We start from the raw sequence: 16157 nt of genomic DNA, 5'->3' as shown, positions 1-16157 counted from the left end.
CTTTGTCTTACCCTTCCTGAAGTCCACATTCAGCTCTTTCGTCTTACTGATGTTGAGTGCCAGGTTGTTTCTGTGGCACCATTCCACTAGTTGGCATATCTCACTCCTGTACAGCCTCTTGTCACCACCTGAGATTCTACCAACAATGGTTGTATTGTCAGCAAATTTGTAGATGGTATTTGAGCTATGCCTAGCTACACAGTCATGTGTATACAAAGGGTAGAGCAGTGGGCTAAGCACACACCCCTGAGGTCTGCCAGTGTTGATCGTCAGCGAAGAGGATATGTTATCACCAATCCGCACAGACTGTGGTCTTCCAGTTAGGAAGTCGAGGATCCAATTACAGAGGGAGGTACAGAGGCCCATGTTCTGCAACTTCTCAATCAGGATTGTGGGAATTATGGTATTAAATGCTGAGCTGTAGTCGATGAACAGCATCCTGACGTAGGTGTTCGTGTTGTCTAGATGGTCTAAAGCCGTGTGAAGAGCCATGGAAATTGTGTCTGTCGTTGACCTATTGTGATGATAGGCAAATTGCAATGGGTCCAGGTCCTTGCTGAGGCAGGAGCTCAGTCTAGTCATAACCAACCTCTCAAAGCATTTCATCACTGTCAAAGTGAGTGCTACTGGGCGACAGTCGTTAAGGCAGCCCACATTATTTTTCTTTAGCACTGTTATAATTGTCTTATATACAAAACTACATGTAACACTCAAGACTCGATTAACTCACGTTCGTCTAGGGCAGGGGTGTCAAACTCATTTTAGGTCACGGGCCGGATTGAGCAAAATGCAGCTTCATGCATTTTCACGATCAGTCGGACGCGTGCGAACGCAGCTTTCGTTGCCACCGTTTTTTCAGCCTGCTCTCATGTGTCTCAGTCTCTGCTATAACTACAAAGTATTTCACTTTACAAATTCCGTTTCTTATGAAGAAGACTGCCGAATAAACACTAAAAACCCTGAAAACCTGGTACCTGAATAAACTCAGCATTAGCCATGCCATACGCCATAGGCGCTTCGATTACTGGGGCCAGCTTTAATAGTAATATTAGATATTATCTCGCGGGCCAAAGATAATTCCACCGCGGGCCGGATTTGGCCCGCGGGCCTTGAGTTTGACATATATGGTCTAGGGGAAGCTGCCGTCTACCCCTCTAGATGATGTAATCACGTTTGTGTGGACCCACCTCAGTACAAACCCACAACGTAAAATAACAGACAGTACACATTATGCGATTAAATGATTACACTTTATAACTCTTACTTTGGCCATGTGGTTAGTAGAGAAACAGAATATAAAAGAAAAAGGCGCCACTTTTATTAAAATAGTTCGTGCACAATAAATCGGTGGAGCTCACGCAGCAAGTATTCCTCCACCAAGCAACCTCTGCCGAAAATGCCACTGACACTCGGACCCTCGGACTCCACGGCAGAAATTTGGGCGCAAGTGGATGTTGGCAGGAGAGAGTTTTAACGGGGAAAGTTAGTTTTATAGAGATAGTTAACATCTGAAAATCTACAGTATATCACAGGAAGTGGTGGGACCACGACCTTCAGGAGACATTTACACTCATTTCTACCCTTCTAGATAAGGTCAGAGGTTGCGGAGTGCACGTGAACTGTGGGTGGAGAAACTGCTGGTCACAACACTACCTCACTTTTAGTGGTCCTGGATGCCTGCCAATCCTCTGATCTCACATGCTTACATCTGCCTGTCGCCAAGCAGCTTCTATTTTGATTGGCCATTGTTCTGTCATTCAGCGTCACTTCGACCCTTGCGAAGTAGAAGGCGGGGCAAGAGGGCAGGAGGGATGTTAAAGGTTGGCGCAGGCGTAGTACCGCTGCGGTGTAGCCAATGGGGATGCGCCGCTGGTGGGCGGGGAGAAAATGGAAGCGGTGTTACGGAGCGCCCGGGCGGCGTTTGAGGTGAGACGGGGCAGGGGGCAGCACGGGTGGAGGGTATTGGATGAGGGGGTGAAACGGGGCAGCACGGGTGGAGGGCTATTGGATGGGGGTGAAACGGGGCAGTACGGGTGGAGGGGTATCGGATGGGGGTGAGATGGAGCAGCACAGGTGGAAGGGTATGGGATGGGGGGGTGAGACGGGACAGCACGGGTGGAGGGGTATTGGATGGGGTGAGATGGAGAACACGGGTGGAGGGGTATCGGATGGGGGTGAGAAGGGGCAGCACAGGTGGAAGGGTATGGGATGGGGGGGTGAGACGGGACAGCACGGGTGGAGGGGTATCGGATGGGGGTGAGAAGGGGCAGCACGGGTGGAGGGGTATTGGATGGGGGTAAGATGGAGCAGCATGGGGGAGGGCTATTGGATGGGGGTATGGAGAGCACGGGTGGAGTGGAAATGGATGGGGTGAGACGGGGCAGCACGGATGGGGGGTATCGGATGGGGGTGAAATGGGGCGGCATGGTGGGAGGGGTATTGGATGGGGGTGAGACGGGGCAGCATGGGTGGAGGGGTATCGGATGGGGGTGAGACGGGGCAGCACGGGTGGAGGGGTATCGGATGGGGGTGAAACGGGGCAGCATGGTGGGAGGGGTATTGGATGGAGTGAGATGGGGCAGCACGGGTGGAGGGGTATCGGATGGGGGTGAGACGGGGCAGCACGGGTGGAGGGGTATCGGATGGGGGTGAAACGGGGCAGCATGGTGGGAGGGGTATTGGATGGGGTGAGACGGGGCAGCACGGGTGGAGGGGTATCGGATGGGGGTGAGATGGAGCAGCACGGGTGGAAGGGTATGGGATGGGGGGGTGAGACGGGACAGCACGGGTGGAGGGGTATTGGATGGGGTGAGATGGAGAACACGGGTGGAGGGGTATTGGATGGGGGTGAGATGGAGCAGCACGGGTGGAAGGGTATTGGATGGGCTGTGAGATGGGGCAGCACGGGTGGAAGGGTATGGGATGGGGGGGTGAGACGGGACAGCACGGGTGGAGGGGTATTGGATGGGGTGAGATGGAGAACACGGGTGGAGGGGTATTGGATGGGGGTGAGATGGAGCAGCACGGGTGGAAGGGTATTGGATGGGGTGTGAGATGGGGCAGCACGGGTGGAAGGGTATGGGATGGGGGGGTGAGACGGGGCAGCACGGGTGGAGGGGTATCGGATGGGGGTGAGACGGGGCAGCACGGGTGGAGGGGTATCGGATGGGGGTGAAACGGGGCAGCACGGGTGGAAGGGTATGGGATGGGGGGTGAGACGGGACAGCACGGGTGGAGGGGTATTGGATGGGGTGAGATGGAGAACACGGGTGGAGGGGTATCGGATGGGGGTGAGAAGGAGCAGCACGGGTGGAGGGGTATTGGATGGGGGTGAGATGGAGCAGCATGGGGGAGGGTTATTGGATGGGGGTGAGATGGGGCAGCACAGGTGGAAGGGTATTGGATGGGGGGTGAGACGGGGCAGCACGGGTGGGAGGGTATTAGATGGGGGTTAGACGGGGCAGCACGGGTGGAGGGGCATTGGGTGGGGGTGATGGGGCAGCACGGGTGGAGGGGCATTGGATGGGGGTGACGGGGCAGCACGGGTGGAGGGGCATTGGATGGGGGTGACGGGGCAGCACGGGTGGAGGGGCATTGGATGGGGGTGACGGGGCAGCATGGGTGGAGGGGCATTGGATGGGGGTGACGGGGCAGCACGGGTGGAGGGGCATTGGATGGGGGTGACGGGGCAGCATGGGTGGAGGGGTATTGGATGGGGGTGAGACAGGGCAGCAAGGGGAGAGGGGATTGGATGGTGTAAGATGGGGCTACACGGGGGCAGGGGGATTGGACAGGGACGGATGTGCTGTGCTGGAGAGTGAGCTCCCAGACTCTGCCCCATGTCAGCTAGAAGTCTAAATAAAGAGCGAAATAGCTAATGTTGCAGACATACAGCGGGTCAAGCTGCTTCAAATAGGTCGACATTTCACTTCATGTAAACTGATGAACACACGCAGCGGTTTACTTTATGGCCCATAATGTCACCTGGTTAAGGGAAGTGATTTGATTTTTAAATTTCCCATTGTTTTTATTGAATTGCTGTGTCGTTGCCTTCACGTTCCTGGTAACTTCTCCAGCCACCACTTCCCTTCTTATTACTGTAGTGCCCCTCCCCCAGTCGGTAGGAACAGCCCCTCCCCCACACAGCCCTTGTTATTATTGGAATGTCTTGCCCTTTTCCCCTCTCTTTACCACCACCCTTCCTCTCGATCTCTTTAACACTGTGATCTCCTAACCACCACACCCTCTGCTCAAGTTTTGTCCTCTGACTTGTTTCCAGTTTCCAATCCTTGTTTTTGATGGCAAGGATCCTGACCTTTGGAATTTGCTCCCTGTTTTCCTTGCTTCTCCTTTTTAAGATTTGGGTAAATGATTTGGCTCTGATTTTGATCATTGCCCTGTTAACTCTGTCTCCTCCACTGTCAAATGTTAACTGTTTAACATGCCTGCTAAAAGTTTTAGAAGTGTTGTAATAGTAGCAGCACCTTTTAGTGCAGACTGTGGTTGTAAATAACCATGGAGAGAACAATAAATTCTGAAGCACTGCTTTAGTGTGGCTGCACTGAAGTGTAAAGTCTAGTCAGGCTGTGGCTCACATTGTAACTTGAGTGAAGTGTTATGGAATAAAGCAACTAACTGCTGCTTTCCTTACAAATGTGTATACAAGCACACATGCATGGCACTTAAGAAATTCCATTTCTGTCACGTAGTGATGCTGGAAAAACTAATTCATGTCTTTATATCCAATAGACTCGATTACTACAATGCACTTTTTTTACTGGCATTCCAAAGCAGTCTTCATTCAGAATGCCGCTGCTGGACTTTTAAAATAAAACCAGGATGAGAGAGCATATTATTCCTGTACTAACTACTCTGCATTGGCTTCCTTTTAGAATTGATTTTAAAGTTCTCTTGTTTTAAAGCTCTAAATGTTCTGGAACCGGAGTACATCACAGAATCGCTTTTGTTTTATAATCCCGCTTGAGCTCTTGGGTCTTCTTCCCCTGGCCTCTTAAATTGAAAAATAATTGGGCAGGTCAGCTTTTTTTGAACAATGCTCCTAAACTCTGGAATTCAATACTTAAAACTAACAGGGATGCAGACTAGCTTGACACTTTTAAATGCCAGTTTAATACCTATTTATTTAACCTTGCTTTTAACTAACATCTTTTTGTCTTTTATTTCCATATTTGTACTGTTACGAACCCCGTAACTGGGTCACTTACCAGCAAAGATGGAGACATCTGTTGAAGTCTGATGATACTATTTTTAACAGTATTTATTAGTAAAAATACACAAAAATAACATCAATGCAAAAATACAGATAATATACGTCGTCAATACTAAATCTAAAAGTGCGGGTATAATAATAATCAATAAGAAATAAGCTCTATCGTTGTCTAGGGGATAATGTATTGTCCGATGGAAATAAAAAGTTCACTCAGTTCATGCAGGCTGCAGCTGTTGGGGACCGCTGTGTTGCAATGGTTGGAGAGAGAGAGAGATTTGGAGAAAAACTTGCCGACTTTCCTTTTATGATTTCGATCCGTCAGGAGTCTCATTGTCGTGGCCATTCACTTGTGGCCTCTCCTTTAGCTAAACTGTTCTTCCGTGATGAGCCCGCCACCCTGGCAAGGGAGGACGCACACGAGCTCCCACCGGCTTTCGCTATAAAATGCTGTCACTGGATTTCTAGCGTTTCTCCTGGTGCGTCTAAGGGGTTGTTCCCCGGACCCTCTTTTATCCTTACTCACGGGGTCTCAGATGTCAATCAGGTTGGGATGATGCAATCCCTCAACCAGACCACTCTGGTTGTCCCTTGAGGGTTTTCAATGAATAGTACAGTACTCAATACACAATTCCATCTCCAAGAGACAATGGCCGTTATCAGTGGTTCCGTCCCGCTGAGGCCAGGACACATTCCAAATCTTGTGTATTCTGCGTGTCTCTTTCTCATTTCCTGGGTCCCAGACCCGAATTAATAGCGATCTTGCGATTCTCAAAAAGGAGGGGGCAACTTTGTACCCTTCGGCCCCTCAGAGTTGCTTCACATTCATAACAGTACTTTTATCTCATTGTAAAGCACTTTGAACTCCGTTGTTTGTATAAACAGGTTATTATAGGTAAGGCACAGAGATGCGATACAGAAACATGATCTTCAGCCCAAAGAAATTTCCTGCTGATTGTTACTTGCCTACACAAATTCTACTTTAGTCCTGTTCTTTATTCTCCCCACGTTCTGTAGGTGAATCTCTGGTTTCTATTCTAAAGGGTTGGGGAGATTGGGAAGGAGGAGGCTGATTATGTTTTTGAAAGATGAGGCCTGAGGTGGGTTAGCTGTGACCATATTAAAAGGCAGGGCTGTCTTAAGGGGCCGACTCTTGCTCCTATTTTCTTGTGTTAATGTGCGGACAGGTCCCAAAAGCAGTGGATAGTTAAACATCTCTCTTCCAGCAGGAATGGTAGGTTGAATGACAGAACATTCTACATTCTTGAGCATGGTGTTGTGATGCCAACTGCCCATACAGCACCATTCCAGTGCCTCCCTCACAGTAACTTGTAAGGGCTTGCTGTGGTTTGTTAACCTGATGGGTTCCGTCCTAAACATCAGGCATTTTCACTAGGCAGAACTGCCACAAGCTAATCTTGCCAATGGCTGCTCAGCAATCGTGCCAGATTCCAGGGTTCCCTGACAGCAGGGCACCTCCTGTGCCAGTGATAGTGTGACACACAGGCGATGGCCAAAATCCAGTAACACTGTAGTCAACTGACCATTTCATTTGTATTAAAATAATTGCCAAGGAAAGGTGTAGTCTTTGGATGCGATGAAACTTGAGGGAATTGAGGGTAAGTAAATTAGATTTGGCAGTGCGATGGGAACTTTTAATCTTGCATCCAAGTGAGAAAAGTTGATTGAAATTATGACCAGTTTATTGTTCAGTTTTAAGGAGAGTCAGGGCAGCAGATGATTTGAGTGTTGAGTGGGAGAATTAGGCCAAGGGGCACACTGTAAATTGGTCATGCTTTCCATTCTACCAAGTTTATTGAGTCTCAGGTTAAACAGGCAGGCTCCAGCATCAATTGAAGTAGAAGGATCAAAATAGCATACGTTAGCCAATTGAGACGCGGTTGAGATTCTCCCCAGGGGCAGGTATTGTGTGTATCCAGCTGCCAAATACTTCTCTGTTGAGTGAGGTTAAACCTGTAGCTACTGACCAGTATCTCACCTGCCTTTATTCCACATCCAACTGTGTTTGAAGTGAGCCAGAGGCTGCCCAACCCTAACACCACATCTCATCTCCCATCTTTCCATTGACACCTCCCAGCCTCTGTGTTCTCCCTCCCCTGCCCTACACAACACTTTCCAATGAACTCCTCCCCCATTCCTTACCAGCTCTGCCCAGGTCCTGCCCCTCACCTCTTTACACCAGCTATTTCTCCATACTCGACTTGTCCAGGTGACCTAAAACCTTAACTGCCCATGTCTCTGCATGGATGCTGTTCGGCACGCTGAGTTCCTCCAGCAGCTTGTGTTTGTTTTGCTGCCAATTCCAGCATCTGACTTTTCTTGTGTCCCTGTGTATTGTGATGTTGTTTGGGAAACAATGATTGTCCCAGGATACCGGAGATACAGTGGTGCTAGAAAGTTTGTGAACCCTGTAGAATTTCTATTTCTGCATAAATTTGAGCTAAACTGTGATTAGATAAAGAGAACCCATTTAAATAAATAACACAAAACATTATACTTGTTCATTTATTTATTGAGAAAAATTATCCAATATAACACATTTATTATGTGAACCTTTGGGGTAATGCTTTCTACAAAAGCTATTTGGAGTGGGCTGTTCCAATCAATGAAATGAGATTGGAAATGTAGGTTGCAGAGGTGCTCTGCCCTATAAAACAGACACATTAAGTCAGGTTACTGACAGAGCCTGCACTTTTCACGAAAGATCTGTTTATGTGCACCAAGCCTTAATCAAAACAACTTTCAGAGGACCTTGGAGGAAGAATTGTGGAGGTGAATGAAGCTGGCAAAAGGCTACAAAAGCATTTCTAAAGTGTTCATCAGATGGAGGAAGCTCAGTACTGTTGCTGCTCTCTCTCTGAGTGGGATCCTGCAAAGATCACACCAAGAGCACAATGTGCAATGCTGAAGAAGGTGAAAAAGAACTTCAAGGGTAACAGCAAGAGACCTGCAGAAATCTCTAGAACTTGCTAAAGTCTCTGTTCATGTGTCCACTGTAAGAAAAACACTGAACAAGACTGATGTTCATGGTAGGGCACCACGGAGGAAATCGCTGCTCTCCAAAACAACATTGCTGCGTGTCTCAAGCTTGCAAAGGACCACCTGGATATTTGACAACTCTTCTGGGACAATATTCTGTCAAAAGTTGGAAGTTTTGACAAAAATGTACGTTGCTATGTTTGGAGGAAAAAGGGCACTGCACACCAACACTAAAACCTCATCTCAACTGAAGCATGGTGGAAAGAGCATCATGGACTGGGGCTGCTTTGCTGCTTCAGGGCCAGAACAGCTTGCAGTTGTTGAGGGAACAATGAATTCAAAATTGTATCGACATTTTACAGGAGAATGTCAGGTTAGTAGTCCATCACCTGAAGCCTAACAGAAGTTGGATAATGCCATAAGACAATGATCTGAAAGGCAAGAGTAAATTAACAACAGAATGGTGTAAGAAGAATTAAAATTTTGGTTTGGAATGGCCGAGTCCGAAGTCCTGACCTTAATCCTATAGAAATGTTTTAGAAACACTTGAAACAAGAAGTTCATACAAGGAAGCCCACCAACATCAGAGAGTTGAAGGTTCACATACTTTTACATGTAATACAAATACATGTAATATTGGATTATTTTCTCTATAAATAAGTATAATATTTTTGTGTTATTTATTTAATTGGGTTTTTATCTAGTTTTAGGATTTGCGTGATTTTAGATCATATTTATGCAAAAACAGAAAATTCTACAGGGTAAACAAACTTTCTAGCACCAATGTAGTTGCAAGAGATCTATCCACTAATAGCATACAGAGTAACAGTTTAATAGCACAGAAGCCTGGCCAGGTGACTGACCTTTCAGTGGGTGATCAGTTAGGGAATAGTGATCACATCTCCTTAACTTGCAGGATAGCTATAGGTAAGGATAAGAGTAAGAGTTTTAAATTGGAATAGTGTATGAAGGCATTAGGCAGGAGCTAAGAAAACTTAATTGGGAACATCTTTTCTCTAAGTCCACATCAGACATGTGCAGGTGTTTAAAGATCAAATGCACAGAGTACAGGAAAGGTATGTTCCTGTTAGAATGATGGATGGAGATGAAAGGATAAGAGAACCTTGGATGGCCAGAAGAGAGGTGATGAATTTGGTCAAGAAGAAAAAGGAAAAATATGTAAAGCTTTTGATGTTAGGATCAAAGAAAGCATGAGGAGTATAAAGAAGCCAGAAAAGGACTAAAGGGAATTAGAAAAAGTCAGGAGGGGCCATGAAAAGTCCTTAGCAAGTAGGATTAAGGTGAATCTCATGTATGTGATCTGTACGTACATCAAGAGTAAGAGGATAACTAGGGGGAGGATAGGACCATTGAAAGATAAATGGGGGAACATTTGCCTGGATGAGGAGAATGTGGATGAGGTAACTAATAAGTACTTTGCTTCAATATTTACCAAGGAAAACAATATGAAGGACCAGGTGATTAGTGCTGAGTGTTCGGACATTTAGAGGTCAAGGAGGAGGAAGTGTTGGCCACCCTGAGTATTAAGATGGATAAGACCCCAGAGACCAATGGGAGTTACCCCAGATTACTGAAGCAGACAAGTGACGAGATTGCTGGGCCCTTGACCAGTATCTTTGTGTCCTCTTCAGCTAAAAGGGAGATCCCAGAGTTCTGCGAGTGTCTAATGTTGTACCTCTATTTTAGGAGGGAACAAGGGAAGATTCTGGAAACTAGAGACCAGTGTGTCTCACGTCATTTGCAGGGAAATTGCTGGAGAAAATTCTTAGGGATAGGATATATGAGCATTTGGAAACCCATGGCCTAATTAGAGAGAGCCAGAATGGCTTTATGGCAAGTTTTTCCTTACCAACTCAATTGAGTTTTTTGACAGGGTGACGAGAGAGATTAGGATGCATGGGATCCAAGGTGAATTGGTTGTTTGGATTCAGAATTGGCTTGAGCATACAAGATGGGGTAATGGTTGAAGGGACTTGGTCAAGCTGGAGGTCTGTAGTTAGTGGAGTTCTGCTGGCATCTGTGTGCTGGGACCTCTGCTGTTTGTGATGTACGTAAATGAACTGGCTGAAGATGTAGGTGGGTGGGTTAGGAAGTTTGCAGATGAGACCAAGATTGGTGGAGTTGTGGATAAAGCAGAAGACTGGCAAAGAATACAGTGCGATATATGAGGGGTGATTGGTAAGTTTAGGGCCTAAGGTAGGAGTCAGTTTTAGAAAACCTAGCACTTATTTTTCAACATTGTCCCCTCCTACATTTACACACTTAGTCCAGCGGTTGTGGAGCATACAGATCTTGGACCTCCAGAAAGTGTCCACAGATGGGTGATTGATCAGTTTGTGGCCTAAGGTAGAAAGAGATAAGTTATACAGCTTTCGTTACATGCACATGCAGGTCAACTCTTTGAGTGATTATGTAGAAAGTTTGAAGTTAATAACTCATCTCAATAGACTGACGTCCATTTAGAACAGAAATGAGGAATTTCTTTCGCCAGAGGTTGATGAATCTGTGGAATCTGTTGGTGTAGGTGGCTGTGGAGGCCAGGTCATTGGGTATATTTAAGGTGTGTACTTGATAGGTTCTTGATTAGTCAGGGCATGAAAGGTTAAGGGAAGAAAGCAGGAGAATGGGGTTGAGGGAGAAATGGATCAGCCTTGATGAAATGATGGAGTAGTCTCTGGGCCAAATGGCCTAATTCTACTCCTCAATCTTATAAGGACCCTCACCATCTGTAACATACCCTCTTCTCATTACTACCATCAGGGAGGAAGTACAAGAGCCTAAAGACACAGACTCAGTATTTTAGGAACAGCTTCTTCCCCTTCGCCATCAGATTTCTGAACAGTGCATGAGCTGTACCTCACTATTCATATTTTGCACTGTTTTATTTATTGTTATTGTAGCTTATAGTAATGTTTATGCCTTAAGTTGCAATAAAAATACTTCTGCCATAAAAAAACTAATTTCATGAGCTATATCGATGATAGTAAGCCTGATTCTGATTTTCTGTATTCGTCCAGATATCTTTTAAATGTTCAAATCGTACCCACCTCTACCACTTCCTCTAGAAGTTTACTCTATATACCCACCACCTTGTAAGGAAAAAGGTGTCCCTCAGGCCTCCCCTCAACTAAACTTGTACTAGTCTTAATATCCCCAACCCCAAGCTCATGACTATACATCTTATCTATGCTCCTCTTGATTTTAGATACTTCTAGCTTAAAAAAAAATCCTCCACCTCCTTCGCTCCTGAGAAAACAGTCACAACGTATCCAGCTTTTCATGATATGTCAAACCATCCAGTCCCAGTAACATACTAGTGAATCTTCTCTGCACCTAGTCCAGCTCAATTACATCCTTCCTATAGCTGGGTGACCACAACTGCACACACTGTAAGTGTGGTCTCGCCAATGTCTTGTACAGCCGTAACACGATGTCTCCACTCCATGAAGATTGATAAAGACAAGTGTTTCAGATGCTGCCTTCAATCCATCCACCTGTGCCACCACTATGTACTGTACCCTATCTCTGCAGTGCTCACCACAGCCCTGTCATATCTCATTTGGCACTGTTATGGCAATGTTAACCCCTATTGTAGCTCCAGGTTACAACAGTGGACTTGGACCCATGATTGTGTGATTCTACAGGCCTTAATTGACACTCAACAATGTGCACACTGGAGAAATTGGTAGGATCCCCTGCTGTACATTGAGGACATTGGCCAGTGTGCAGTGATATAACCTTGCTGTTGTATGTGGTTGAGAGAACAAGGTGCTTGAAGCAGCCCTGATGTTTCTGGCAGCTTTTTGATGGTGTTTATTTCTTCTGTCAGCTGCGTGGGAGCAGTGCTCCAGGAGTGCATGTCGTCATGGGAAATGAAGCTTGTGACCTGGACTCCATGGTCTCGGCCATTGCATTTGCCTACTTCCTAACCAAGGTGAGTATGTGTGACAACAGCCATGGCACACCCAAGCACCATGCCCACTTGGCAATCGTTGAGTGAACAAAAGCTGTTGCCCCCTAACCTGATCCATCCCAGCTCACGTTCACCCATCACCCTTCTGCTGGTTAACTTTGTGGCAGCAATTCTGATATTTTCACCTTCAGATCTTCCATGATCTCACTCCCTCCCTACCTTGGAAAATCTCAGAAAAAAGCCTGCCTAACTCACCACTATGACATGGTGATTCCAGTGTCTGCGTCATTTACAAAGTGCATTGTATCCAGTGACAGCACCTCCTGGTCAAGAAAATGAAGGAGGCATACATTGTGCTTAGGATGTCAGGGCATGAAGGAATATGGGGAGAAGGCAGGAGATTGGGGCTGAGAGGAAAATTGTATCAGCCATGATGAAATGACAGAGTGGACTCAATGGGCCAAATGGCTGAATTCTGCTCCTATATCTTGTGGTCTTAATCCCTTGATGATTCTAAAAAGATTAATAATTCTTTTCGGAGGGAAATCAGGAGGTCAAAGGAACAGGCAGGTAAGGTTAAGGAAAATCCCAAGAGGTTCTCTGTGTATATAAAGAGTGTAAGGTTAAGGAAAATCCCAAGAGGTTCTATGTGTATATAAAGAGTGACAGGGTGGCTACAGAGTCGATAGGTCATCTTGCAGATCTACAGAGCTATCTGTCTCAAGGAGATGGGTGGGATTTTTAGTTAATATTCTTATCAATGTTTACTGAGAAAGCCATGATTGCTCATGAGATGGGGGAAACTAGTGCAGATATTTTGAAGGAAATTCATAATTACCAGGGAAGAGATAGTTGTACCCTTACAAAGCATTAAAGTGGATAAATCCCCAGGGCCTGGCTGAATACTTTGTGGGAGGCTAGAGACACAATTGTGGAGGCCCTTATCTGCTTCATTTGCCACAAATGAAGGTGACTATTGTTGTTCCATTGTTTAAGAAAGGTAGCAATGACAAACCATGGAGCTACAGGCCAGTCAACCCTACATCAGTCACAAACAAGAGAAAATCTGCTTATGCTGGAAATCTAAGCAACACAAAAGACGCTGAAGGAACTCGGCAGGCCAGACAGCACCTATGGAAAAGAGTAGATGTTTTGGGCTGAGACCCTTCAGCGGTGTAATATTATTGGAGAGAATTCTGAGGGACAGGGTCTACCAGCATTTGGATAGACAGAACCTGATGAGGAGAAGTCAGCATGGCTTTGTCATGGGAAGTTGTGCTTGAAGGACCTTTTCAGATTTGTTTTTGTTTTTATTTTTGAAGAGGTAACCGAAAGGATAGACAAGAGTAGGGCAGTGGATGTTGTCTATTTGGACTTGAGCAAGGCCTTCAGCTCGGACCTGCATGGTAGGCTGGTCTGGAAGGTTAGGTATCATGGAATTAAGGGAAAAGTTAGATGCATTCAAAACTGGCCCAGAGGCTGGTGGTTGAAGGCTGTTTTTTCGGAATGGAGGCCAGTGACTGCTGGCAACTCCTTCCACATCAGCACTGTGGAGTACTTCACCAGAAGGACAAGCAGTTCAGGAAGCCAAGACTTATCACCATCTCAGGGCTGTTTGCAACTGGGCAACAAAAACTCGCCTTGTCTGCAACACCCACACGCATAACTGAATTAAAAGAAATTTTGCATTCTGTGTCACTTATTTTGACAAAGATTTATTTGTTTATTATTTAAACTGAATTCATATCTTCAAACTGCCAGAGTTGGGGGAAGCAAGAAAGAAGAGTTTCAAATTGCATTGGAAGCAGACATTCCTAGGATTATTAGCCTAATACCCACAAACCTGAGACTAAAAAAACAAAAAATGTCAGGAAAATCTCACTGGGTCAGATGGCCTCCGTGGAATGAAAAACAGGTAACATTTCCTACCCTATTCACTTGGCACATATTCTGTATAACCTGTTCTATTTCAGTTTCAGAATTCTAGCATCTGCAGCTTTGGTGGGATGGAGATGCGTCTCTACCAAAGGAGGAGTAAGACTCCTTTCTTCCGCTAGCCTGCAAGTCACCCTTGAGCGAGGTGTAGCACCTGCTTACCCCCCCCCCCCTCCCCTTTCGATCAGGAGCAAGTATGGAAGATCGTATGAACAGCTGGTGCTTATCACAAGTCCTGGTTATGTGACCACTGAAACAATCTCGAAGAGTATTGATAATGGGCTGGGGTCACCTGTCTTGTGAAACTACTACCTAGAAGGTGGCAATGGTTAAGAACGGTCATGCTCATGGAAAGACCATGATTTCCGACATCATACAGCATGGCACATAATGAACAAATGAAGTCATGTTCTGATTTGTCATCCACATACCTTCGCTAAACATCTTCTATAATCATAGAAAGTGCATTGACCAGAAGCGTGAACTGCTTTCTCCACGAGCTGCTTTACCTGCATATTTACAAAGCTATTTTGTTTCAGATTTCTAATATCTCCAAGATTCTGTTTAACCTGCTTGTTTTTGTACTATTTATTTATAAAAGATTTTTACTACTTTGTAATTTCAGAGGGCAGTTCTGTTTTATCTGTGTTTCTGTGGCCTGGAGTCAGTTACAGTCTCAGACTGAATTGTCCTACCATCACTGAGATGAAATTGCACTGAATTTTTCAACATAAAACTGAGATTATTTGTCTAGTAACATAATCACATTGCAAAAATCAAAATGCTGGATAAATCCAAGGGTTAGGCAGCATCTGTGGAGGGAAATGGACAATCAGTGTTTTGGTTTGAGACTCTTTATCTGCACCAGAATAATTGAATGCCCATTTCCCTACACAGATTGGTTCCTCCAGCATTTTGTTTCTTGCTTCAGATTCCAGCACCTGCAGACTTTATTTGTCAACATAATTGCCATGGTTGTGAGCCCAGTCGACTTTGCTCTTGCACTTGATGAGGCAAGGCAATGCAAGGGTAAAAAACCCGCAGTGACACACTCCATGGGTTAATATGCACTCTTGGATTTATTTAAATATAGACATCATTGAAACCAAAGACTGTCATTGTGCCCATCTTAAATATCCCACGATCGGAGTTTCCTTTACGTGGCGAGTGCACGTTCCTCCTCCGGGAAGGCCAGATTTCCGAAGAGCTGCTGACGTTTCGAGATGAGATTGATCTGCACAGCCTGCACAGGGAGGGACGACTGACGCTGACGCTGGTTGACCACAATGTTCTACCCAGGTAAGGGGAGCTCAAAATAAGATTACTGATTTAAGGAACTAGTTGAGAGCATATCTGTTCAGTGAGTCGTGATCTGAAATATACCACGTGAAGTGATGGTGGAATGATAAATAAAGACTTGTAGCTCTGTAACTGGATTTCCATAAAGGTCTTTTACATTCACCTAAACATGAGGCAGTGACATTGGAGCGGCACCTTGCCCAGAAAATAGCAAGCCCCCAGTACATCAGAGTATGAGCATTAAAATTTGTGTTCTTTCGTCACCCACTGATACTGGCAGGCACTGCGTTAAGGCTGCATAGTTAACGGTAATGTGTTCTTGCCCAATTCACAATCTCTACCTAAAAATTTAATATATGGATTAAGATTTGCTGTAATTTGTTTTCAACTTTCATATCTTAATATACATACATATGTTGTGGCTTTGTGTTACAAAAAATTGTGACATGGAAAGTTTTCTAGGAACGCAGCCTGTAATGTGAGAGTTGCCTACATGACTCAAGTAACTAGAAATAGATTTGATGCAAACTTAATGAAAATGAAGTAAGAATTTGAAAAGAAAGCATTCATGAGGATCGAACAGAGGGACTGGAACTGTTTGGAGAACTGAGGTACTGTTTGCTAGTAGACTGTCTACTGTGCAGTATGACTTTCTGAAAGGGAGAATGCTGTAAATCTGCAGTAAAAACATTGCTCAAAGCAGCAGGTACTGCTCTTCTGAAGTCATTAATCTGTAAGGTTAAATTGCCTCAGTACTTGCAA

The 16157-nt window shown here is 45.4% G+C and overlaps 1 protein-coding gene across 1 annotated transcript in view; it reads left to right on the top strand.

Annotated features, from left to right (window-relative positions):
* The first annotated feature begins 1808 nt into the window (after nucleotides 1-1808).
* The window catches only part of prune (prune exopolyphosphatase), a 36277-nt gene continuing 21928 nt past the window's right edge, over nucleotides 1809-16157 (top strand). Inside the window, exons 1-3 of the mRNA XM_073061450.1 lie at nucleotides 1809-1926; nucleotides 12078-12182; nucleotides 15190-15395. Coding sequence (XP_072917551.1) covers nucleotides 1888-1926; nucleotides 12078-12182; nucleotides 15190-15395 — 350 coding nt within the window. The 5' untranslated portion in view covers nucleotides 1809-1887. The remainder of the gene's footprint in view (nucleotides 1927-12077; nucleotides 12183-15189; nucleotides 15396-16157) is intronic.

The sequence above is a fragment of the Hemitrygon akajei genome, chromosome 11, assembly GCF_048418815.1.
Source record: "Hemitrygon akajei chromosome 11, sHemAka1.3, whole genome shotgun sequence".
NCBI lineage: Eukaryota > Metazoa > Chordata > Chondrichthyes > Myliobatiformes > Dasyatidae > Hemitrygon > Hemitrygon akajei.
This window is presented reverse-complemented; position numbering and strand designations above follow the sequence as displayed.